The sequence below is a fragment of the Chiloscyllium punctatum genome, chromosome 9 (assembly GCF_047496795.1).
Source record: "Chiloscyllium punctatum isolate Juve2018m chromosome 9, sChiPun1.3, whole genome shotgun sequence".
Taxonomy (NCBI): domain Eukaryota; kingdom Metazoa; phylum Chordata; class Chondrichthyes; order Orectolobiformes; family Hemiscylliidae; genus Chiloscyllium; species Chiloscyllium punctatum.
The window spans coordinates 28830336-28857239 of NC_092747.1; the positions used below are offsets into that span (position 1 = coordinate 28830336).

At 40.8% G+C, this 26904-nt stretch overlaps 1 protein-coding gene across 2 annotated transcripts; it reads left to right on the forward strand.

The window, feature by feature from the left end:
• The first annotated feature begins 16846 nt into the window (after positions 1-16846).
• alg11 (ALG11 alpha-1,2-mannosyltransferase) lies at positions 16847-26904 on the forward strand. Of its 2 annotated transcripts, XR_011961484.1 has the most exons (5): positions 16847-17076; positions 20356-20589; positions 21846-22774; positions 24897-25247; positions 26630-26904. XR_011961484.1 is itself a non-coding variant. In XM_072577124.1 (4 exons), the coding sequence occupies exons 1-4, from the start codon at positions 17039-17041 to the stop codon at positions 25172-25174; spliced, it is 1479 nt and encodes a 492-aa protein (XP_072433225.1). In that variant the 5' UTR covers positions 16847-17038; the 3' UTR covers positions 25175-25328. The 2 variants fall into 2 exon arrangements, 1 of the variants encoding a protein (XP_072433225.1); XM_072577124.1 differs by lacking the exon at positions 26630-26904 and having other exon boundaries at positions 24897-25328.

Consider the following 26904-nt stretch of genomic DNA (forward strand, 5'->3'; position numbering starts at 1 on the left):
ACAGAAAATGTTCAAATTATTCAGCAAGTCAAACAGCATTGGTGGAGAAAGAGAAAAAGTTTCAGGTTAGTGACCCTTCATGAGAACTAATTTTCATGACATGAAACATCAACTCTTCCAAGAACAATTTTTGCTTGTATTTCAGACTTGCAGCATCTGCAGAATTTTGCTTTTGCAAGAGGTGAAATGCACTGATATCCTTCCAGCTTTACTGGGAGAAAAATAAATGAAAAATAAATAACTGAGACATCCAGTTGGGATAAAGGTGGAAGTTAAAATTCAAACAAGTTTTAAAAGCTTTTTAAAATAGTATTATTTTAACAATATACTATTCATCATAATGGAGATTTGACATTCCACAAATATAATAGTTTTCAGGCCCAAAGGGTTTTGTCAGTAATAATGAACAGTATAACATTGATAACCAAGTTATATTTCATTTCACAAACAATATCTATTAAAAGGGTTTTTGTAGTCAGATAATAGCTCAAAAAAGAGCAATTTTGAATCAGTACAGTGATTTCTAATTGATTGCAATCTGGGGACTTTCTACAGCTCATCTTACAGAAAAGCATAGAATGACTGACAGCAAGATCTGTTAAATTTGACCAGTTCAAATTACTAACATGCCTTAATTCCCCTCCCTTGATTAATTTTGTCTGTACATTTTCCAGACAACCTGTGTTCACCAAATGCTTGAGCAGTCCATTCACCATGGTCACCACCCTTTGTGCAAAATTCTTAAATCTAACATATTCCTTCTGTGTTTAAGCTTAAAGGTTTACACATGTGGCATCCTGAACATATTATTATTGTGCCATTCATCAATTCTCCAAATAATCTTCAATAATATTTCCCGACAAGTTATCTGTTGTCTGCAATATATGGTTACAGGGTTTTCAACTTCTTGCAAGTCAGTTGCCTTAAATTTGGTTGGCTGTATGGTTGCTCTTTCTGCACTGGTTCCAAGTTCTGGACAGCTTGCTGTCACAATCAGGAAAGAATACAGTATTTTGGTTGTGCCCTTACATATCAACATACACTTACATTGTGCTGTCAATACAATGTGCTTCGTAGAAATGCATTCAGACCAAAAAGGACACTGATGCAAAGACAATATTAGGAGGTCATCAAAATCTTCATCAAAAAGAGGTGGTTTTCAACAAGAGCATTAAAAGATAGAGGCAGAGGAATTTCAGGATGGAATGTGGTGTATCGGCCCAGTCTCTCGGTGGTACATGGTGGTGTCGCGGTCTGGTGTGGTGGTATCTCAGTGTGCAAGTGAGTCCTGCCCAGGTATATTGCAGAGGCACTGGGGGAGATCGGAAACGTAGCAGCTTCAGCAGCAACAGCAGTGATGGCATCGCAGCCCGACATGGGAAGATTGAGCAGTGAGGGAGTTCCCCCAGTATGGTGTCATTAAAAACAGGCAGTTGTGGTCTCCCGGAGAGCAAGATAAGTGGAGAACATCAAAGACTGCTGAACTTTTAACTTAATTCATTTATTTTTTCTAGTTTAAATTAAGAAAGACTTTAAGTTAAATATTACCTTATTTATTTTCCTACTTATTCTATGAGATAATGCTTAACTTTTGAACTCTGTTTCTCTTACAACATTGGTACCTAAGTTTTTTGTAGCTAGGTATCTTTGTATCTAAGATGGTGCTGTGTATGGTGACACTGTACACTTTTCACTGTACTCCTGTACTTCTGTATAAAATCTAAGTCTAAAATCTAAATCCAAAATGTGCATTCAGACAAGACCAGGTTCAATTATTATCCATTGAACTATTCCTCTATGCAAAGGATTTTCCCATTCTTTTTTCAAATGTGGAGTCAAATGTGTTAGGTGGCGAAGAACATGACACTACACCACTAAGACATTACATCCAATCGCTCACTAATCAGTTCATTAAGAGCCAACAAGCAAAAGTAGGCAAGCACCTCAGCAAATCGCACTTGTGATCTGGGTGGCCAGAATCTGCTGGTCAATTAGAGAACAGCAACTTTTGAGTTATAAAGGTAGATAAAGTGGTTAAGAGGGCATATAGGATACTTGTCTTTTGAGTCAAGACATTGGATATAAGGGCACGGAGATTATGATGGAATTGTATCTAATGTTAGTTGGGCACAGCTGGAGTACTCTGTGTAACTCTGGTTGCCACTCTATAGAACGGATGTGATTATATCAGAGAGGGTGTAGAGAATATTCACCATGATGTTACCTGGGCTGAAGCAATTCAGCTCTGAAGAGAGAAAATAAAGGCTGGGGTTGTTTACCTTAGAACAGAGAAGGCTAAGGGGGGACCTGATTGAGTTGTACAAAGTTCTAAGGGGCATAGATAGGGAGAGGAGTCAATAAGCAGGGGACAGTTTTATAGTGAGGGGCAGGAGGTTCAGAGGGAATTTCAGGGGAACAAATTTCAAGCAGAGAATGGGGATGTATCTGGAACTCACTGCTTACTATGGGGGTAGAGACAGGAACCCTCAAGACATTTTTAGGTGAGCACTTGAAATGCCATGGTATACAAGATGTCGAGGAACTGGTGTTGGACTGTGGTGGGCAAAGTTAAAAATCACACAACACCAGACTGTAGTCCAACAGGTTTATTTGAAAGCACTAACCTTTGGAGTGCTGCTCCTTCATCAGGTGATTGTGGAGAATAAGGGCTTATTGAAATTTCTTTTTGAAAAAGATTTTTAATTTTTTACAAAATTATAAATTTACAATAAAATAGTATAACAATCTTATTCTATAACAACAATAACAATAAACTAATTACTACTCTACTTTATAAAACAAATTTAAAAACCAAAAACAAGCTACCCATACTACAATTCAATAAATAATTAAACAAAATATGTTAAATTAAATTAGGTTGAATTAAATTAAATTACATCACTCAGTGGAACACCACTGAAGCTCCCCATCAATGGGAGCACCAGTTAGAATATCCATATTTATTCGGAATTCTTCCTCTCGTGGTCCCCGGCCCGCCAGACCCAGTCCTTATGGCTATACAAAGGCCCTAATCAATATAGCCGACAAGTCTGTGTCTATATAGTTCAAAAAGGGCCGCCATGTCCTATTAAAAAGTTCTGTTTTCTGGTGCACCATTATCATAAGGAAGTCTAGGGGGACATGTTCTATCACTAACCTACTCCAATCCTGGAAGGGTGGGGGAATTTCTTAAATCCAGCTCATCAGAATGTTCTTGCTTGCACAATATGTAAGAATATTAAACAGTTTCTTCCCATGTTCATCTAAAGAAGGCAGATTCGGAAGGCCCAAGGGGAGGGATATTGGATCTACCTTAACTTCGCTTCCCAAGATCCCTTCCAAAACACTTGTTATCACGCCCCAAAACCTGAGGAATTTATGCCATGAGCACAAGCAATGGATGAGAGTACTAGTGTCTGTTTTGCATTTGGGGCACACTGGGGAGGTTTCTTTCTTAAATTTTGCAAGCTGCTCTGGAGCCAAATAGGCCCTGTGGAGAACCTTCTGTTGCATAGCCTGCGTTCTATTACAGATCGAAATCTTTCTCACATTCTCCCAAATGACCTCCCATGCCTCTGACGAGATCTCCACTCCCAATTTCTGAGTCCAGATCCTGCAGAGCCGTTCAATGTCTTTCGAGGCACCACTTCCCAGTAAATGGTAGAGGGTACTGATTGAGAGAATACCTGTGGACCGAAGTACTCTCCTCTCCACATCAGAATGATAGGGATTAAACAATAATGTGACCTTTTTTCTGTATAAATTCCCTAATCTGAAAATAATGAAAGAGGTCCTGACTAGACAATTCATATTTATGGCTCAGCTGATCAAGAGATTTCATGACTTTCTCCTTAAATAGGAAACAGGAAACCCCTCTAGACTCCCAGAACCTAAAGCCAGAATCCATCGATCCTGGCCAAAATCCTGGCAATTCTACTGTGGGAGTGTGAGAAACAAAGCTCACACACTTCAATAATTGCAGTCCGAGACAAAATCTGAATCAGTAGTGTCCTTTATTTTACTCTTGCAAGAGGGTGTGATGTCCAGTGTCTACAAGGCAAGGGACATACACACCCCAAATTCAATTAATACACAATATTTATATAATTTGTTTTTTTTATTTTTCATTGCTCCTCCCCTGTTTACATCTTCCACTTCCCTAAGACCGGCACCCATTACTCCTGTTTATCTCTTGCCTTATCCGGCCTTGTCTGTGACAAAATGCTTATTTCTGACCTCACAAGGCCATTTGACCTCATCCTGCTGTAGGTCATTGTTAGACATATTCATTCTTCATCATTATCTACTCCCTCCATCTGTACCTTCCCCTACCATACTGATCCTTATGACCCTTTTAATTGGGGTTTGTTCCTGTGTTTCTGTAAAAGTGGGAAACAGATGTTTATACCTACTGTTTATACAGGCGTATCTAGCTTAACTTCCTCCCCTCACAGCATCTTATCTATTCGCCTGTAATATCTACCATTGTTTTGCAATCACGTTTCATTCTTGCATACAATTTTAGCTAATACAAAAACAATTATGTATTTCCTCCACATAGTTTCCATTCTTGTTGACTCAGCTCTTGGCTAAAACAATTACACACTGATGTGATTTAATTTACTTTGTGTAAGTAATTAGAATTGCAGAAGTAACACTATTTTTCCTACATCCCACAGGGAGTAAAAAGGGAAGTTTTATATAAATTACCCTCGCTTTGTTGCATCATTCTCCATGCTTTAACTGTGTTAATAACAATCAGGTTTCTACAATGCTCCATGACAGTCCTAAACCTTGTCCTCGCGGAGAACTTAATAAGGGGGCCTTTTACCTGGAAGGCCTCAATATCCAGTCATATTGACCTCGGGTCCTGGCAAGCCCAATCATTCACAAAGGATAACAGGGAACTTATCTCTTGAAATCTGCAAAGTCTACCCCACCACCACACTCCCACCCCCCACCCCCGCCAACCCCCTCCCATCCCCTGTGGAAGCTGCAATTTAGCAAGGTTAATAAGAGGTCACCTGTGGCGCCAGATGAAAGAACCGAGCCAACCGTTAAATCTCTGCAACACTTGCTGAGGTAACATCAGAGGGAGTATTTGCACGGGATATAATAAGCAAGGAAGAACATTCATTTTAACCAGAGCTATTCTATCCAACCAGAGCGCTGGAGGTCTTCTCCAGCAACTGCACAAAATTAGTTTAATATAATTGATCAAAGGCAGGAGTAATAAAAATGCCTAAATATCGAAAACCCCCGTGAGACCACCTGAAGGGAAATTGGATTCCACCTTCAAGATTGGGTACTTCTACAAGACCCCCCCATGGGCATGGCCTCTGATTTCATATAATTAATTTTATACCCCCAGAAACAGCCAAATAAATTAATATTTTGTATTAAATGGGACACAAATATTGTCGGGTTAAATAGAAAAAGAAGAACGTTGTCCAGATAAACAGTGATTTTATGCTCCCCCTGATCCCACCTCCAGGGCAACTATATTGGAGTCCCTCCAGAAAGCCTCTGCCAATGGCTCAATCACTAATGTGAACAGCAGCAGTGAAAGGGGGCATCCTTGTCAACTGCCTTGTAAATTGCAGCTTCCACAGGGGATGGGATGGGGTTGGTGGTGGGGGGTTGGGGGAGGTGGGGTCGACTTTCCACATTTCAAGAGATAATTTCCCTGTTATCCTATGTGAATGATTGGTTTTTACAAATATATTAAGGACAAAAGGGTAACGAGGGAGAGAATAGGGCCCTTCAAGGATCAGCAAGGCGGCCTTTGTGTGGAGCCACAGAAAATGGGGGAGATACTAAATGAATATTTTGCATCAGTATTTACTGTGGAAAAGGATTTGGAAGATGTAGACTGATGGTGACATATTGCAAAATATCCAGATTACACAGGAGGAAGTGCTGGATGTCTTGAAACGGTTAAAAGTGGATAAATCCCCAGGACCTGATCAGGTGTACCCGAGAACTCTGTGGGAAGCTAGAGAAGTGATTGCTGGGCCTCTTGCTGAGATATTTGTATCATCGATAGTCACAGGTGAGGTGTCGGAAGACTGGAGGTTGGCAAACGTGGTGCCACTGTTTAAGAAGGGCATAAAGACAAGCCAGGGAACTATAGACCGGTGAGCCTGACCTCAGTGGTGGGCAAGATGTTGGAGGGAATCCTGAGGGACAGGATGTACATGTATTTGGAAAGGCAAGGACTGATTCGGGGTAGTCAACATGGCTTTGTGCATGGGAAATCATGTCTCACAAACTTGATTGAGTTTTTTGAAGAAGTAACAAAGAAGATTGATGAGGGCAGAGCAGTAGATGTGATCTATATGGACTTCAGTAAGGCGTTCGACAAGGTTCCCCATGGGAGACTGATTAGCAAGGTTAGATCTCATCGAATACAGGGAGAACTAGCCATTTGGACACAAACTGGCTCAAAGTTAGAAGACGGGGGTGTAGGTGGAGGGTTGTTTTTCAGACTGGAGGCCTCTGACCAGTCGAGTGCCACAAGGATCGGTGCTGGGTCCTCTACTTTTTGTCATTTACATAAATGATTTGGATGCGAGCAAAGAGACACTGTTAGTAAGTTTGCAGATGATACCAAAATTGGAGGTGTAGTGGACAGCGAAGTGGGTGACCTCAGATTACAACCAGGATCTGGACCAGATGGGCCAATGGGCTGAGAAGTGGCAGATGGAGTTTAATTCAGATAAATGCAAGGTGCTGCATTTTGGGAAAGCAAATCTTAGCAGGACTTATACACTTAATGGTAAGGTCCTAGTGAGTTTTAGGAGAAAGTGAGGACTGCAGATGCTGGAGATCAGAGCTTAAAAATGTGTTGCTGGAAAAGTGCAGCAGGTCAGGCAGCATCAAAGGAGAAAGAGAATCGATGTTTCGGGCTTAAGCCCTTCTTCAGGAATGAGGAGAGTGAGCCAAGCAGGCTTAGATAAAAGGTAGGGAGGAGGGACTTGGGGGAGGGGCGTTGGGAATGCAATAGGTGTAATGAGGTTAAGGTGAGGGTGATAGGCCGGAGAGGGGGTGGGGGTGGAGAGGTCGGGAAGAAGATTGCAGGTCAAGAAGGCGGTACTGAGTCTGAGGGCTGGGACTGAGAAAAGGTGGGGGGGAGGGGAAATGAGGAAGCTGGAGAAATCCGCATTCATCCCCTGTGGCTGGAGGGTTCCTAGGTGGAAGATGAGTCACTCTTCCTCCAGGCTTCGTGTTGCCATGGTCTGGCAATGGAGGAGGCTAAGGACCTGCATGTCCTTGGCGGAGTGGGAGGGGGACTTAAAGTGTTAAACAATCCTAGGGAGTGTTGCTGAACAAAGAGACCTTGGAGTGCAGGTTCATAGCTCCTTGAAAGTGGAGTCACAGGTGTATAGGATAGTGAAGAAGGTGTTTGGTATGCTTTCCTTTATTGGTCAGAGTATTGAGTACAGAAGTTGGGAGGTCATGTTGTGGCTGTACAGGACATTGGTTAGGCCACTGTTAGAATATTGCGTGCAATTCTGGTCTCCTTCCTATTGGAAAGATGTTGTGAAACCTGAAAGGGTTCAGAAAAGATTTACAAGAATGTTGCCAGGGTTGGAGGATCTGAGCTACAGGGAGAGGCTGAACAGGCTGGGGCTGTTTTGTCTGGAGCGTCGGAGGCTGAGGGGTGACCTTATAGAGGTTTACAAAATTATGAGGGGCATGGATAGGATAAATAGGCAAAGTCTTTTCCCTGGGATCGGGGAGTCCAGAACTAGAGGGTATAGGTTTAGGGTGAGAGGGGAAAGATATAAAAGAGACCTAAGGGGCAACTTTTTCATGCATGTATGGAATGAGCTGCCGGAGGATGTGGTGGAGGCTGCTACATTAGCAACATTTAAGAGGCATTTGGATCGGTATATGAAAATAGGAAGGGTTTGGAGGGATACAGGCTGGGTGCTGGCAGGTGAGACTAGATTGGGTTGGGATATCTGGTTGGCATGGACGGGTTGGACCAAAGGGTCTGTTTCCATGCTGTACATCTCTATGACTCTATGCCTCTACCAATACTAAAATTATCGGACCTTATGCCATTAATAAGACCCGCTGGCATAGGATCACTATATAACACTGCCACCCAACTGGCGAAGACTTCCCCCAAGACCAAATCATTCCAGGACATTAAAAAGTATGGCCATTCCACCCAGTCAAACACTTTCTCTGCATCTAGAGAGATACCAAGCCAGGACTCAACATCTGCTGGCACACCTGGACCATATTCAGTAATTTCTAATGTTGTTAGAGGAGCTGCGACCCTTAATAAAACCTGTCTGGCCCCCCTTTACAATAGAGGGCAATACCTTCTCCAACCTCAGCGCCTGCATTTTTGACAGAATTTTAAAATCCACACTTAGCAACGAGATGGACCTGTACAAAGGACAGTCCCCTGGGGCTTCTCCTTGCTTGAGAATAAGGGAGATATTAGCTTCTCTCAAGAGAGGATGGGAGGCAGTCCTGACAGCACGAATACTTGTACATGCTCAACATTGGCCCAGCCAACATGTCTTTAAACTCCTTAAAAAACCCACTCGGAAATTGATCTGGATCGGGCGCTTTACCACTTTGGAGCTGCCTCACTGCTTCCTGTATCTCTTGGATTGTCAGAGGGCATTCAAAAAGAGACTCGTGTTCCAAAGTTACACCTGGAAGGTCCAAGTTCTTAAAAAAGGACTCCATCTTTGCCAACCTGTCCTCACAGCCCTCCGATTGATACAATTCAGAGTAAACTTTCCTAAATGCCGCGTTTTGGAATCACAAGTGAGAGTACCAGTACCCTTTCTAATGGATGTGATAGATTGGGGGGCCCTCTTCTTCCTGGCCAGATATGCCAGGTATCTACCCAGCTTGTTTCACTAAGGAGATCTCTCTCTTCGTTGTCTGGGTGAGTGCAGAGTTCAGGGCAGCCCGAGAGCTGTAATCTGCTGTAGCTTCGTCACAAACAGTCTGTCAAAGTATGCTGTCTAAACTGCCTTCAACCAGGCCTCAGGCATATGTTGTTGCTCTCCCTTCTGTCGTTTCAAGGTCGCTGAGTAGGAAATAACTATACCCCTTGCACAGGCCTTGGCAAACTCCCAGAGCACCGATGGATTACTGGCCATACCTGAATTAATCTCCCAGAAAATTTTAAACTCCCAATAAAAGTACTCAATAAACTTGCTGTCCTTCAGGACAAAAGGATCCATGCGCCAATGCCACAAGCCTGTCCCATTACCTCTGGCCTTAACCTCCAAATACACTGCCGTATAGTCAGTAATGGCTATGTCCAATTCTACAGGACAGTATCAAATCCAAAAAGACCGGTGGAGCAAAAAACATCTCAATCCTAGTGTGGCACTTGTGTGGATTGGAGAAGAAGGTAAAGTCCCTACCCTCAGGGTGAAGACATCTCCACACATCCACCAACCCCAACTCCCCACTCAGGTCCACCAGTTGTTTGGATTGCGGGGAGGTGCCTGGGAGACCTCTGGGCATCCTATCCACCTTGAGGTCCATAAGACGATTGAAATCTCCCCCTATAATCGTGTGGCACATTTCAAGGGCCATCAACCTGGAAAGTGCATCCATTAAAACTTTAAGGGGGTGTGCCGGAGGGGCAGTAATCCCATACTCCTCTCTATGCATTGGAGCTTTGAGGATCACAAACTGCCCATATTCGTCCTTAATTTGATCTAATAGCTGAAGTGGGAGATTCTTCTGAATGAGTATAGCTACTCCCCTGCTTTTAGTATGAAAAGATGAGAAAAACACCCAGCCTAACCCTCACTGCTGTAACTTTAAATGTTCCTTATCATCTAGATGTGTTTCTTGCAACAGAGCAACATCAACCCTCCCTTTTCTAAGACACGAAAGTAATTTCTTTCTCTTAATCAGTGAATGACTCCCCTTAATATTCAAGGTGTATCATTTAAATGAGCAACTAGCCATAGCTATCAGAAACAGCCCGTGACCCCCCCAAGAGGAAGAACCCTACTCATAAGGCGCTGAATGGAAACAGTAAAAGGTTAGTATAATCTAGAAAATACAACTACAAAAACTACCAAAGCAGAACTTCTAAAAACTACTCCTACATAAACCAACACAAAACACTGTTAATAGACTTTCCTCCTTGCCCACCACCCACTAACACCTCTGTGGCTCCATCTAGCTGAAGCCATTCCCCAAACCCAGGCAAAACAAAAGTAAAGAATACTTGTATCTTATAACAAGAAAATTGGAAGTGGGCATTAAACCCGTCCCACCCATACATCAACCCCAAGAAAAGAAAAAAAGAAGGGAATAATAAAAAATGAAAGGGAAGAAAAAAAAGACCCCTACATATTAAAGAAGCAAAACCAGGTAAACAAAGTAAACAACAGAGAAAATAAATGAAATAGTATTGTCCATATTACTTGAACCAGCCAATCTATTTTAAAGTATCCAGGAAGTCCTTTGCCTTTTCTGATGAATCAAAAATAGGCACAGACCCTCCATGGCTGAAACACAACACTGCCTTACAGAGTACTGAACATTCAAGTCTCTCAGCCTCTTCCTTACCTCATCAAAGGTCTTCCTCTTGCAGGTCACAGCCACAGAAAAGTCCCGAAAGAACATAATTTTCATTCCTTTGTAGATCAGGACCTGTGGAAGCTTCCAATACCATTTGCTTGTCTCTATAAGGCTGAAATCAAACTAGAACCAGGCAGGGGTGCTAGTCCGATCTGAGCCTGTGCGCTGCGACCTGGTGAGCCTGCTCGACCCGCATCCAGCCCGCCTAGGCTTCTAGTCCCAAGAACTGCGGGAGCTGTTGCTCTAAGAAGCTGACTGGCTGAGCCCTTTCCTCTTGTTATAGCAGCCCAATAATGCGGATGTTCTTCATCCAACCTCAATTTTTGAGGTCATTAACCTGATCCACTAAGGCCTGTACCTGTTTTTCCAGGGCTTCGATCTGACCCGCCAAGGGTTTGGCCTTGGTCTCCGATGCTGCGGTCTGCTGCTTGGCTTCCTCCACATGCTGCCGAGATGCTGGATCTCCTGCTCATGCTTTTGCAGCATGGCCGAGATCGGTTCCAGCCTAGTCATGGTCTCCTCCATCACTGATTCAATCTTCTCTTGGAGTTTAACAAACTCCAAAACATTGGTGGCGATGCCCTGCTTGTTGTGATCCATACGGTTCTTTTCCTTTAGTCATCTTCCCTGATCACTAAAAATAATGTGCAAAGGTTCTGGGGACTTAAGGCTGCCAATTTTTACAAAAATGGCTAGTAAAGGGAGGGTAAAATCATCACTTTGCCTGGGTTGTAGTGCAGCACTCACAAGGCAGACCTATTGGATCACCACCGTCTTGAATCCCTGTTGTGTGATTTTTAACATGGTATACAAGGTTATGGGCCAAATGCTAGAAAATGGGAATAGATAAGGTGTTTTTGTAGACATAAAATACTATTGCCTGCCACTTCTTCAACACACCATCTCTGCCTCAGGCTTACTGCAGTACTCCAGTGAAACTCAGAGAAAGCTGGAAGAACAACACTTCTTTTTCTGCTTGGGAACCCCGCAACTTTATGGACTCAATATCAAAGAATCTCTACAGTGTGGAAGCAGACCATTTGATCCATTGAGTCCTCACCGACCTTCCAAAGAGCATCCCAACCAGACTCATAGCCCTACTCTATCCCTGTAACCCTGCATTTCCCATGGCTAATCAACCTAGCGTGCATGTCCCAGGACACTATGGGTAATTCAGCATGACCAATCCACCTAACCTGCACATTTTTGGACTATGGGAGGAAATCAGAGCCTTCAATAAAATTTAGGGCCTGAGCACCTTCTCCCATGTCCTTACCCTGATCCCCACATGCAAGCCCTTGTTGTCACATAAAGGCTACCATAAACAACCCATAATCAGCCACCAACGGTACCCATTAGCGACTATTCATTCTCCCAGGATCATCTTTACCCATTTCAGAGTCTATTCAACTGTTTTCCACTCTTTGGGCTCCATCTCCAGCTCTCATTTACTCCTACCTCTTCCCATTCCCTCTCTCCCCACCCTATCTTCAGAATATATATCAACTTTCTTCTGATTGTCGCTGGTAAAAGGGTCACTCAACCCGAAATGTTAACTCTGCTTCCTCTCCACAGATGCTGCGAGATCTGCTGAGTTTTCCCACCAATTTCTGGTTTCATTACTGTAAATCTAGGTTTACTTTAAACAAAGCAGATAATTTACATACATTTACTAGAATTTTATTTCTAAGTTTTAATTAAATAATTTTAAATTATATTTATTTATAAGTTACATAAAATCAGGAGTGTGAAGGGTGATCTTAGAGATCAATAAAATCATGAGGGGTATAAATAAGGTGAATGGCAGTCAGCTTTTCTCTGGGGTGGGGACTTTCAAGACTAGGGGTATATTTTTAAGGTGAGAGAAGAAAGATTTAAAAAAGAAATGGGGGCAATTTGTTTACACTCAGACTGGTTCGTATATGGAAAGAACTTCATGAGGAAGTGGTGGATCCGAGTACAGTTAAAATGCTTAAAAGAAATTTAGATATTTACACGAATAAAAATTGTTTGAAGGGGTAGGGATCAAGCATAGGTTGGTGGAACTAGTTTAGTTTGGGATTATGGTCAGCATGGCCTGGTTGGACTGAATGGTCTGTTTCCATGCTGTATGACTCTATGACTACTACAAACAAACCTTTTGTACATCATGCATATTTATAACACATAAAAATTACAAATAAATAAATAGGCAACATAATTAGACGTTGACAGTGTTTAACCTAGTGTATCAGGCAGTTGGGAACTGGAGCAGCAGGTCAATAAGAATAGAGACTGGGGAAGAGCTTGAGTCTAAGGCAAATATAGCTAGGAGGAAGAGCATTCAGAGAGAGGTTGCTGTCTTCAGCAAAGTGGAGGCTTGGACTGTATTTGCTTCAATGGAAAAAGTATAACAGGTAAGACAGATGAATTTAGAGCCTGAATTAATGCATGCAATTATGAGGTTGTTGCTATCACAGAGACATGGCTGAAAGAGGGACAAGATTAGCAACCTAACCTTCCAGGATGGCGTTTTAGACAAGACAGAGGTGGAAGCAAAAGAGGTGGGGAAGTTACATTACTGATTAGGGAGCATTTCACAGCTGTGTTGAGGGAGGACACCCTGGAAGGATCTTGAAGCAAGGCATTATGGGTAGAGCTCACGAATAGGAAGGGGGCAATCACAATGCCAAGAATGTACAACTGCCAGCATGAGATAGAGGAAGAGATATATAGTCAGATTGTGGAAAGATATGAAAATAATAGGGTTGTTTTGTAGGTGATTTTAACTTACACCATTATTGACTGTGACTTCCTTAGTGCTAGGGGTTTGGATGAGAAGCAATTTGTTAGGAGTGGAGGAAGGGTTTTTGAAATGGTATGTGGGTAGTCCGAGGAAAGGTCCATACAGACCTAGTATTGGGAAATGAGCCTGACCAAGTGATCAAAGTTTCGGTCAGGCAGCATTTTAGGAATAGTGACCACAAATCCATAAGTTTTCAAATACTTGTGGATAAGTATAAGGGTAAACCTTGGATGAAAGTATTAAATTGGGCAAAGGCCAACTATAATCGAATTAAGCAAGAATTGGAGAATATGGATTGGGATCAGCTGTTTGAGGGTAAATCCTCAACTGACATGTGAGACTTTTTAAGGACTAGTTGATTAGAATGCTAGATAAAAAATGTTCCTATAAAAATGAAGGACAGGAATGACAGGATTGGGGAACTTTGGAAGACAAGGGCAATTATGAGATTCGTCCAAAAAAAGAAGCATACCTAAGGTCGAGGCAACTAAAAACAGATGAAGTCCTTGAAGAATATAGGAAAAGTAACAAGGAGCTCAAACAAAAGATCAGAAGGGCTTAAAGGGACTATGAAATGTCCTTGGCCAGCGGGGTTAAGGAAAATTCCAAAGCATTTTATGCATATATTAGGAGCAAGAGGGTAACTAGGGAAAGCGTAGACCCACTCAAGGATAAAGGAGGGAGGTTATGTGTGGAGCCAGAGGAAATGGGTGAGATCCTTGACAAATACTTTACATCAGTAATCACCAAAGAGAGGGATATGAGGGATGTTGAGGTTAGGGAAAGGTGTATTAATACTCTCGGGCAGGTCAACAGAATGAAGGAGGAAGTGTTGGGTGTCTTAAAATACCCAACAGCCAGATGGAATCTATCCATAGGTACTCAGGGAGGCAAGAGAGGGGCCTTAACAGATATCTTTATATCCTCTTTGGCCTCAGGCAAGGTTCCAAAGGAAAAGAAAATGGCCAATATTGTTCCTTTGTTTCAGAAGGACAAACAGAGACAATCCAAGTAATTTTAGGCTGGTGAGCCTGATGTCAGTGGTGGTGAAGCTGTTGGAGAAGGTACTGAGAGACAGGATTTATTGACATTTGGAATTGAATGGACTTGTTATTGATAGGCAGCATGGGTTTGTGTGGACAAGGTCATGCCTAACCAACTTGAGTTTTTTGACAAGGTGACAAGAATGATTGATGAGGTAAGGGCAGTGGATATTGTCTACATGGACTTTAGTAATGCATTTGATAAAGTACCTCATGGCAGGCTAGTACAGTATGTAGAGTCTCGTTGGATCGGGGGTTAGCTGGTTAGATGGATACAAAAACTGGCTTGGTCATAGAAGTCAGAGAATAGCTATGGAGGGGTGCTTTTTGGAATATGAATAACTAGTAGTGTTCTGGAGGGATCAATGCTGGGACCTTTGTCATTTGCAATATGTATAAATGCAGATAGTATGATTAGTAAGTTTGCAGTCGACACCAAAATTGGCAGAGTTGCAAATAGTGAGGAGGATTGTCAAAGGATACAGCAGGATATAGATTATAGATATAGAAAAATGGCAAATGGAGTTTAATGTGGACAAATGTGAGATGATGCATTTTTGGAATATCAAATTCAAGTGTAAATTATACAGTAAATTTCAGAACTGTTAACAGCACTGACAGAGGAATCTGGACATACATGTCCGCAGAACCCTTGAAAGTGATAATGGTCAAGAAGGCATACTCATACTTCATTGGTCAGGGCACTGAATATAAAAGTTAGCAAATTATGTTCCAGCTGTACAAAACTTTAGTAAGGTTACATTTGGACTATTGTGTGCAATTCTGGTCGCCACACTACCAGAAGGACGTGGATGCCTTGGAGAGGGTGGAGAAAAGGTTTACCGAGATGTTGTCTGTTCCGAAGGGTTTTAGTTATGAAGAGAGGTTGGATAAACTCAGATTGTTTTCCTGGAAAGATGGAGGCTGAGGGGTGACCTGAAAGAGGCCAATAAAATTATTAGAGGCATAGCTAGGGTGGATAGTCAGAGGCTTTTTCCCAGGGTAGAAAAGTCAACTACAAGACAGCACAGATTCAAGGTGCGAGGGGGCAAGTTTAGGTGGGAAGTGCTGGGAAAATCTTTCACACAGAGGGTGGTGGGTGCCTAGAACACACTGCCAATGGAGGTGGTGTAAGATGACATGTTAGCAATATTTAAGGCATATCCTGATAGACACATGAACATGAAGCAAACAGAAGGATAGATACCGTGTATGGGCAATGAGCAGATCTAAATAGGGCTCAGGAATCTGCACAGGCTTGGTGGGCTGAAGGGCCTGTTCCTGTGTTGTATTGTATTATAAAAATATCAATTTGTACAGTATTGTGAAATATGACAAAAATCAATTTTGCATATTGGAGAAAAAATGTTCCTTTGAAACCAAGAGATATTTATTTGACATTCCAAGAATACTTCAAAATACAAAGAGGCTGGACAGTCATTGTTCAATATTGTTTTTCAACACCTACTTAATCATCAAAACGTCTCTGAATGTTGAAATGAAGCTGAAATATAATCTTCTTCCTTGAAAACACAGGCAAAGGTACTAATTACATAGTTTATCCTCTGCTCCAATTGAAATTCCAAGTAGTATCATAGCAACTGTAGATCTGGCACAAAGGCACACCTCAGGAACATGTAAAACAAGAAAGCAAATAAACAGTATCAACAAACAATACACAATGTTGCTTAAAAACCACAGGAAAATCCTTACAATAGATTTTAGACCAACTGAAAGAAGAATGCCACCTTTTATAAACTGTAACTCTCTTGTAAATAGTTGTTTGCAATATTATATTCCCAAAACTCAAAAGCTTTTTGAGAGCCATTTTTAAAAGTAGATATATTTTCATAAGAATTTAAAACAAGCTGCTATTGTCTAAAACATATGAACTTTACTCCAAGATAATAGAGATTTTAAGAAGCATGAACTTCATGAAACCGCAAATATGAACAAAGGATTTCGAAAGGTTTGGTGACCTGGTCAAAAATGGATCAATATTTACATCCAACAGTGTGCCCGTGTTAAAACAACTCATCACTTCGTCAATGAATTAAACGTACTCGACATTTTCCACGGACACAAAGTGCCCTTTCGCATTTTATTTAAAAATTCCACTTAGTACGAGTACATATTTTAATACAAATCATTGTTCTTCCCGACAAGGTGCCAAGAAAACACTCAGGGAGCAAAATAACTTCCAAATCACAAACACTGTCCTCAATAATTTTAGTTGCTGCACAGGTAAAGGGTTTGATTTTATAAGCATAACCGTAAAACCCACCGTAGAATTTAAAAGAAAACTCCGCTGAATAAGGCAGGATACTAGTTTTTTTTTAAATACCAGTTTATAAACTATGATAATATAAAGACCCAAACAGCAGAGTGAGGGGAACAGCCCAGTGCTCCATTCGCCTGTCAATCACCCACCCAGCCAGCCACATGAACCCCGCCGGGAAAGTACAATGAGCTTCAAACATCGCTGCAACTCTGTTAATTATTTTTTGTGCAGCGTTGATATCCATGTTTATATTCCCGGGGAATTCGTTAATTCTTGCAAACAACTGCATCTTCAGTGATTGATCGTCAGGGAGCAGTCACTTCCGGCGCGGAGGTCAGTGTGTCTAAGATGGCGGCCGGCGGATGGTGTCTCTGCGAGTTCCTGAGGTGAGTGTAGTGCTGCATGGTTCTGTCAACCAGGGGATGATCACTCAAGTCCGTTCAGTTATCCGACCCTCCCAGTGCCTCAATTCATGTGTGTGTGTATCTTACACAGACGAGACCGTGGTAAGAGACGTCTTTGGTTGGTTGGGATAAGCTCAAACTCAATATTTACTTGATATGCCACTGTACAGAACCAAACTGCGTTTGTAACTAAATGTTATTATGAGTAAAGTACATTTTTGAAATTAAGAAAAACTTCAAAATAATTATTTTAACCCGTTAGAGTAGGTTACTAGGGACCATTAACAAGAATTCACAAAGAACCTGAGATGAATCCTTGATCAAAAGGGGAATCGAGGGTTGTGGGGAAAAGGCAGGAAAAGGGGACTTGAGGAATGTTGACCAGTATTATTCCTATTGAATGATGGAGCAGGCTTGAGGGGCTGAACAACCTACTCCTGCTCCTATTTCTTGGGGTCTTAAGCTGGGCACTGTATAGTGGATGAGTTCAGGAGAAATAGAATTAACGGTTTGGTCCAGTGACCCTTCAGAACTGTTCTGAGCCTGTCATGGGGGTTTATCTTACATATGTGGCTATGAGTCATTTTTAAATTGTTGCTTCTTAAAAAACTACTACAAGCTCTTTTTGGATAATCTGTGACTCCAGGACCAGAATCATACACAACAGGAGGTGGCAATCAAAGAACTGGAGGAAATCGGAATCAACAACAGTTTTGAAGAAGGGTGGCTGGACTTGAAACTTAACTCTGTTTTCTCTCCATATATACTACCAGACCTGCTGAGTTTTCCCAACAATTTCTGTTTTTTTGTTTCTGATTTCCAGCATCTGCAGTTCTTTGACTTTTTTTGTGGTATTTAAGAATCACCAATAACTACAAAATTCTGCAGGTGCTGGAATAATGACAAAACTATTATAGAACAGAATCCTGAAGAAGATGATGGAGGCAATGGCCTGGTGGTATCGCTAGATGATTAGTTCTGGGGACCTTGATTTAAATCCTGTCATGGCAGATGATGGAATTTGAATTCAGTAAAAGTCTGGAATTAAGAATCTAATGATGACCATGAAGTCATTGTTGATTGTCAGAAAGACCTATCTGGTTCATTAATGTCCTTTAGGCAAGGAAACTTCATCCTTAACTGGTCTGGTCTACATGTGACCAGACCGACAGCAATGTGGTTGACTCTTAACTGCCCTCTGGGCAATTAGGGATGGGCAATGAATGCTGGCCTAGCCAGAGACACCCACATCCTGTGAGTGAATGCAACAGTGTTATACTGGACTCAATGTTAACTCCTAGTCTCTCTTCATAGATGCTGCCAGACTAGCTGAGCTTCTGTAGTACTTGGAGAATTGTGTCAAATACACTTCCTCCTCCTGTCCTGTACAATTCTGCAGCACAATCATGCAGAGAGGATAGAGTTTAGAATGAATTGGCGGCACAGTGGCTCTGAGGTAGCATTGCTGCCTCTCAGTACCAGGGTCAATTCCAGCCTCTGGCGACTGTCTGCGTGGAGTTTGCACATTCTCCCCCTGTCTGCGTGGGTTTCCTCCCACCGTCCAAAGGTGTGCAGGGCAGGTGAATTGGCCATGCTAAGCTGCCCATAGTGTTAGGTACATTAGTCAGAGGGAAATGGGTCTGGGTGGGTTACTCTTCAGAGGGTCGGTGTGGACCTGTTGAACCAAAGGGCCTGTTTCCACGCTGTAGGAAATCTAATTTAATCTAGTTTATTCAGAAACAGCAGTTTAAAAATGACTCATAACCACATAGTTAAGAAAAACATATAACCGATGACAGGTGAGAATGGTTTACCTGTCCCACAGGATGATTGGATGATTGATACGGAGTGCATGCTTATCTCTATAGTTAGTAGTGGCATCTTCGGATGTCTAACCAAAGTATTAAGAAAATCTTCCCAAGTTATCTTCTGTCTGAAGAAGGTCAAAGCCAGTATGAATCACTTAGATTTTGTTTCTTCTTGAGAGCCTCTTTTGTACAGATAGGCTTGTTCTGAGTTTTTCAGCCTCTATGGGAACTTTCATTATAAGACTATTATAGTTTTCCATTTAATCTCTTACAATTTCATAAGTCTATTATGCAGTAATTTCTTACCTTACTACCTAGTAAAATTGATTTCCACTCCATGATCCTCATGACATTACCAGGTGTTAGGTGTGAACCTTATGATCAAAGAGCACACCTGTTATATCTCACGAGTTTTGATTTGATTTTGCACTTGTTTGATGTTTAGAATTTAAAAGTTAAGTTTTGATTACACTATTCTCTACTCTCAGTCCATGTCATGTGCTACTTATACACATTGCCTCAATCATTCCCAGAAATGAGATTCAGTTTTTCAGACCTAAATGACTAAAGATAACTTTCCACAGTGACATTAATTAAGTGATAGCACACATCTGTGATACAACATGTCCGTTGAATTTAATGAAAGAAAAACTGTGAAGAACTGAGTTGACGCTACTTCATTTTATGCCATTGGCAGAATTAAAATTAGAGAAAGTGAGGACTGCAGGTGCTGGAAATCAGAGTTGAGTGTGGTGCTCGAAAAAGCACAGCAGGTCAGACGGCATCCGAGGAGCAGGAGAATCGACCTTTCAGGAAAGGATTCCTGATGAAGGGCTCTTGCTAAAATTACCCTTCCACGCTTACAATGTTGTGCAATAATTTTTGTCTTGGGTTTTTTTTAATTGTGTCATTGGTTTCTCAACCCTAGAATGGGAGGCTCCTTACTTTTAAATGCTGTCCCTCGTTTCTAGTCTCTCCCACAAGGAAGATATTCTTTCAGCATCCAAAGTGTCAACTCCCCTCAAGATCTTATGTTTCAAGAAGATCACTTCTTATCCTTCCAAACTCCAATGGATACAGGCCCAGCCTGTCCAACCTTGTATTATAAAGATACATACGTAAGTTAATTGAAAATATCAATTATTCCAGGTTTTTATATACTTTGGGCAGATTGCAGGAGATAATACAGTCGTAAGTTTTTGGAGCACTCGGACCATTTCTATATGCGGGCATGTGAATAAAGAGATAAAGTCATCCAATGTATTTCCAAGTGCCTCGATGTGGCAAGCTGCAGAACAGCATTTATCTGAGCAAATATACAATTTAGGTTTGTGATCAAAAAACTTCCATGCAGTCGTGGCTAAATAAATTCCAATTGTAATGTATGAAATACTGTACTAGTCTATCATTCTGATGATTTGCAATTTATATAAACCTTTGCTCTTCCTGTTAGGTTTCTGTTTTCGTTGATCATTCCTACACTTTTCGTAACTGCTGGCTTATCCTTTATCTTCACTGCAATTTTCTTGTATATTCGATTCTGGATCTGTCCAAAGAAGAAATTACTACAAACTCCAGGAAAAAATGGCAAGACACAACTAGTGGTGGCATTCTTTCACCCATACTGTAATGCTGGGGGTGGAGGAGAAAGGGTATTATGGTGCGCAGTAAGAGCTTTACAGAAGAGGTGAGTCCCAATTTCTTCATTTGGAGTCTATTGATAATTTTAGTCTTTTGCATTCAAAGCAAAATAAATTTGTGGGATCATTTTAACTATAAAGAATACTAAATGAAACAGGAATTGTAATCCTGAGTATTATTTCAAGCTCAATCATAACTGTGCAGTGAGAGAACGTAGGTAAAACTAGAAACCACAACAGAAATAACTTGCTCATCAGTGCTCAATTTGGGTTCCACCATGGCCACTCAACTGCTGATATTCAAACATGGACCTAAGGTTTGAACTTGAGCGTAGGTGAGAAATGCTGCCTATGACATCACGGCAACATTTGACTGAATGTGTCATCAAAAGAGCCCTCAGAAAATTGGACTCATTGGGGGAAGGTATTCCAATAGTTTGATTCCTACCTAATACAAAGGCTACTCATCTCTGTACAGGCATATTGCCGCAAGAGTTCCTCAGTAGTGTATGAGGCCCATCTATCCTCAGCTGCTTTATCAATGACCTGTCATCAGAATTGGGAGTGTCCACTGATGACTGCACAATTTTTAGGATCAATATGCTGCAAGATTAGGATAATATTCAGGCTTGAATGATAAGTGACAACTAGAACTTATGCCACATTAATACCAGGCAATCACCATCTTCAACAAGGAAGAATCTCCCATTGACATTCAATGGCACTACCCTCACTATATCCCCTACCATCACCATTGATCAGAAGCTGAACTGCACAAGCCACACACAAATATTGTGGCTACAAGAGCAAGTCAGAGGCTGCGATGTCAGAGTGAGATGGAATACTCTCCACTTCCCTGAATGGGTGCTCTCCAACAATATCCTAGAAGTTCAGCACCAAGCTTACTCACCTTCTCTAAGTCTCTCTGTTAACTTATTTCTGATTATACCCTCTTTTAACGGGTTGAGACTTTTTTTAAAAAAATGTTAAAACACACTATAAATGCAAGTTTTCAGTCAATATTTCCACATGTTGTCCATGCTGAAAGCTTATATTGCAGTCAATACTTCCATAACATTTTCAATCAAAGTTTGTAAATTTTTAACTTTACATACAGATAAATGTAAAATGCCTGCTATGATCCTATTTCGGTGTTGCAGCACATCATTAACATTTAGTGTTTCCTTTTGTGTAATACAACTGTCGAGTATCCTGTAAACATTTTCCATTGTATTGCTGCACCTTAAATATTAAAGTCAGTGACTGATCTATTCTAAAATATGTCTATTTTTGAAATTCACAGGTATGAAGAAATTATAGTGGTAATTTATACTGGAGATCAAGATGTCACAGCTGAAGAAATTCTGAATGGAGCGTATAGGCGCTTTAATATCAAACTTCTTCAACCTGTGCAGTTAATTTTCCTTAAAAAGCGACATTTTGTTGAAGCTAAGCTTTATCCATATTTTACTCTGCTAGGTCAAAGCCTGGGGTCTGTTTTCCTTGGATGGGAGGCCCTAATGAAATGTGTTCCAGATATCTTTATAGATTCCATGGGTTATGCATACGTACTTCCTCTGTTCAAGTACTTAGGAGGCTGCCAAATTGGCTGCTACGTTCATTACCCTACAATTAGCACAGACATGCTGTCTGTGGTGAGGGACAGGAATCCAAGGTTTAACAATGCAGATTTTATATCAACAAATCCTGTACTGAGCAATCTCAAACTTATATACTATTACATCTTTGCTTTGATGTATGGATTGGTTGGGTCTTGCAGTGACATTGTAATGGTAAATTCTACATGGACTCTGAATCATATTCTTGCTCTTTGGAAAGCTGGTGATCGAACCCATGTTGTCTACCCACCCTGTGATGTACAGGCATTCCTGGATATTCCATTAGTTGATGATAGTAAAAAGGTGGAACATTCCATTGTTTCAGTTGGCCAGTTTCGGCCAGAGAAAGACCATTCTCTACAAATTAAAGCTTTCTATCAGTTCCTTCAGATGAAGTGTGCTCAGAACTCAGCTGTGAAATTAATATTGATTGGAGGTTGCCGTAATACAGATGATGAAGAGCGAGTAGCTGGTCTAAAAGAATTATGCAAGAAGTTGGGAGTTATGGAAAATGTTGAGTTTAAGATTAACATTTCATTTGAAGAACTTAAGAAACATCTAGCTGAAGCCATTATTGGACTGCACACAATGTGGAATGAACATTTTGGTATAGGTGAGAATACTGTACTGTACAACTTTAATTATCGACTACATTTCAGAAATTATTATAGCTTGATATTTTGCTTTTATTTACAGACTATTATAGAATCTTGCATGCACACCTTGAGAGAAAAAAATAGTATGATCTAAATCTACTTTTAATCGAATTCGAAATCAACACAATCCTCTGTTTAGTAATTATAAGTATACAATTCTTGGAGGAAATTGGATGTACCTGGTGCAAAATAATCATCTTTCCTCTATGAATAATGGCAATTGGTTCTCCTGTTTTCTGCTGCAATTATGTTTGAGCTCATTTGGAGATTTTAAAAATCACACAACACCAGGTTATAGTCCAACAGGATTTTTTGGATGTACAACTTTGGGAGCGCTGCTCCTTCATCAAGTAGCTAGTGGGGCAGGATCATAGGACACAGAGTTATAGCAAAAGATCATAGTGTCATAGATACATGCAATATATTGAACAAATCTAAATTGCTGTTAAGTCTTTCATCTTTTAGAATGGGTTGCAGGTTTTGATTCATTAATATGTAAATCCTAGAACTTCTTTCAAATCACATTCCTGAATAATTTAAGATTATATTTTAAAAAGTGACATCTGAGCTCAGACAATGCATTAAAGGTGTTAGATTAGAGTCTGTCTGCATCCCAATCTTGAGTCAGACTGGTTTTACTTCCAAAGAAGAAATTTATAAAATGTCACATGGATTGACTACCTACAGATTGTGTGCTTTTTGAACATAGTGTATCTACCCCAAAGATCTGTGTATGTGTGTGTGGTGTACATGCATGTGAGGGAATGGGAGTATGGGAGAGTGTGTAAGTGTGATGGAGAACATGCCTGAGAGTGTCAGAACTATGTGTCTAAGATATAGCATGTGTATGAGAAAGGGTTTGTGCGTGTATATGTGTGTGAGAGTGTATAGTGGGGTCACTTGTGTACTGAACTTGGCTATCAGCCTCTGCTTGGCCACTCTGCATTGTTGCCTATCCCGAAGTCTGCCTTGGACGATGGTCACCCAAAGATCCAAGGCTGAATATATTGCATCAGTTGTATGACACTATGATCTTTTGCTGTAAATTCTGTGTCCTATGATCATGTCCTATGATCATGCCCCACTAGTTACTTGACAAAGGAGCAGCATTCTGAAAGCTAGTACTTCCAAATAAAACTGTTGGACTATAACCTGGTGTTGTGATTTTTTAACTTTGTCCACCTCAGTCCAACACCGGTATCTCCACAACTTGGAATTTTTAGTAAGTGATGAATTTCAAAAGAACAAATTCAGCCTGTTAACAGTTTGAGGTTCCACTGTTTAAGAAGGTCCCTGATTAAAATTGAGTGTTTATTCATTCCATGTGCATCTTTCACTCCCGTAAGAACAACAGACAAAGGAAATATTTTGCTGCCACTGCAATCTTTCCATTCAGACGTATTTCAGGTGTGACAGCAAAAATTCCAATTTTTTAAGGCTTTATTGCTACAATCCTGCAAAGCCTGAGCAATCCATTCAATAGTAGTAACTCAGCGTGTGATTGAAGAGAGAAATCCATTTGCTATTCTTTGTAAGTCAGAGAGAAGATTGAAACTTCAGTTGGGTGAAGGCAAAATTAAGATTAGTATTAAATAATGAATGCAGCTAGAACTGGCATTTCAGCTTAGTTTCCTATAACGTGTATCAAATTTTGATTCCTTTTTTGGCAAACTGTCTGACTACAGTCATGAACCCACTGTTATAAACCCATATCCAGGTACAATTTTAGTGGCACAGCAATAGGCTTTTATACAGAGGAAGCCTGGAACCTTCTCAAACAAAATAGGACTGTCAAGTTAACTTGCAGCTGTACTGACACACAATACAATTGTTTAAGAATATTCATATTACCATTTCATGATGAATAGTATGCTGGGATTATAGAGTGGTTGTTCAGACCTAAATGAACAATTTAGTTAGATTTCCTGATACATTAAATTTTTAAAAATATTTGTGAAATTACTTCAATTTTTAATTATTTTAACCTCTGGAAGTTATTTATTTTGATTTACAATTCAATCCAGTGAATAATCTGTGATTTATCATGACCGTTTAATCATTCTGCACTTTTTCTTACAGGGGTGGTTGAATGCATGGCAGCAGGAACTGTCATTCTGGCCCATAATTCGGGAGGCCCCAAGCTGGACATAGTCGTACCACATGATGGAGTTCAGACAGGTTTCCTAGCAGACAGCGAAGAAAGTTATGCAGATGCTATGAATACTATCCTATCACTATCTCCTGAAAAGAGGCTGGAGATTAGGAAGAATGCTCGACAGTCTGTGAGCAGATTCTCTGACCAGGAGTTTGAAAGATCATTTATATCTGCTGTGGAACTATTTTTTAATGAAAGATAATTTATAATTATTGGACATTGTAAATAAATGTAAATATTTTCCCTTCCCTTGGAGGGAGGAAGGAGGCTATAAGGTATTTTATGCTATTATTTGTGTATATTTGAAAGATTTTATAATGCTGTATTGAACCTCTTCTAAAAGCTCATAAATCAAACCTGCTTCCTTTTTTTTAAGTAGGGAAAAGAGAAAGTAGATATAAAAGCTTTGAGTTATACAGCATGGACAAGTTGAATGAGCTATCCTGTAGTCCCATCTGGCCAACATCCTTCTAAACCCTTGTTATTCACCTATCCTTCCAAATTCCTTTTAATGATTGTAATTGTACCAGCCTCCACATCCTCTGGCAGCTCATTCCATACACGCACCACCCTCCGCATGAAAGTGTTGTCCCTCAGCTCCCTTTTATATCTTCTCCGCTCACCTTAAACCTATGCCCTCTAGGTTTGGACTCTCCTACCCTGGAAAAAAAACCTTGGCTATTCACTCTATCCATGTCCCTCATGATTTTATAAGCCACTATAAGGTTACCCTTCAGCCTCCACTGCTCCAGCCTATTCAGCCTTTCCCTATACTCCAAGTCCTCCAAGCCTGGCAACATTGTTGTAATTTTTAGTTTTGGACCCTTTAACACTATGGCAGCAAAGTAAACACAGTATTCTAGAAGTTACCTAATTAAAGTCCTGTACAGTTGCAACATGACTTCCTAACTCCTATGCACAATGTCTGACCAGTGAAGGCAAGTGCGCCAAATGCCACCTTCATTACCCTGTGTACCTGTGACTTCACTGTCAAGGAACTATGCACCTACATTCCTCAGTCTCTGTCCAGCAATACTTCCTAGAACCTTATTATTAAGTGTATAAATCCTGCCCTGATTTGTTTTACCAAAATATAAGATGTACATTTATCTAAATTAAACTCTATCTGCCACTCCTTGGTCCGTTGGCCCATCTGATCAAGATCCCATTGTAATCTGAGATAATGTTTTTAAATATTCATGACACCATGAATTTTGGTATCATCTGCAAATTTACTAACCATATCTGCTATATTCATATGTAAATGACAAAGTAGTAGACTTAGTACCAATGCTTACAGCACACCACTTGTCACAGGCCTCCAGTTCAAAACATTCAAGCCAAATAAGTATCCAATTGGGCAGCACCCCTGGATTCCCTGTGATCTAACCTTACTAACCAGTCTACCATGTAGAACCTTGTTGAATGCCTTGCTGAAATCCATACAGACAACATCTACTGCTCTGTATTCATTAATCTTCGTCACTTCCAAAAAAATTCAATCAAGCTGTTGAGACACGATCACACAAAAAGTTATGCTGACTCTCCCTAATCAATCTTTGCATTTCCAAATGCATGTAAATTTTGTCCCTCAGAATCCTAACAACGTACCCATCTCTGACTCACCAGTCTATAATTCTCTGTCTTTTCCTTACAGCCTTTCTTGAAAAATGGCACCACGTAAGCCAGCCTCTGGTCTTCCAGCACCTCGCCTGTGGCTATTGATGATGCAAATATCTCAGCAAGGTGACCTGCAATCACCTTCCGAGTTCCCCTCAAAGTTCTAGGATACATCTGATCTGTTCCTGGGGATTTATCCATGATTATGCATTTTCGGACATCCAGCACCTCCACTTCTGTATTATGGACACTTCCAAAATATTAATTATGTCCCCAAGTTCTCTAGCTTCCAAACCTGTCTAAACAATAAAT

Coding starts and splice junctions, on each gene's coding strand:
- alg11 (XM_072577124.1), top strand. CDS start 17,039: ATGGCGGCCGGCGGATGGTGTCTCTGCGAGTTCCTGAG. Junction 17,077..20,355: donor TGTCTCTGCGAGTTCCTGAG/GTGAGTGTAGTG, acceptor TCTTCCTGTTAG/GTTTCTGTTTTCGTTGATCA. Junction 22,775..24,896: donor GAATGAACATTTTGGTATAG/GTGAGAATACTG, acceptor TTTTTCTTACAG/GGGTGGTTGAATGCATGGCA.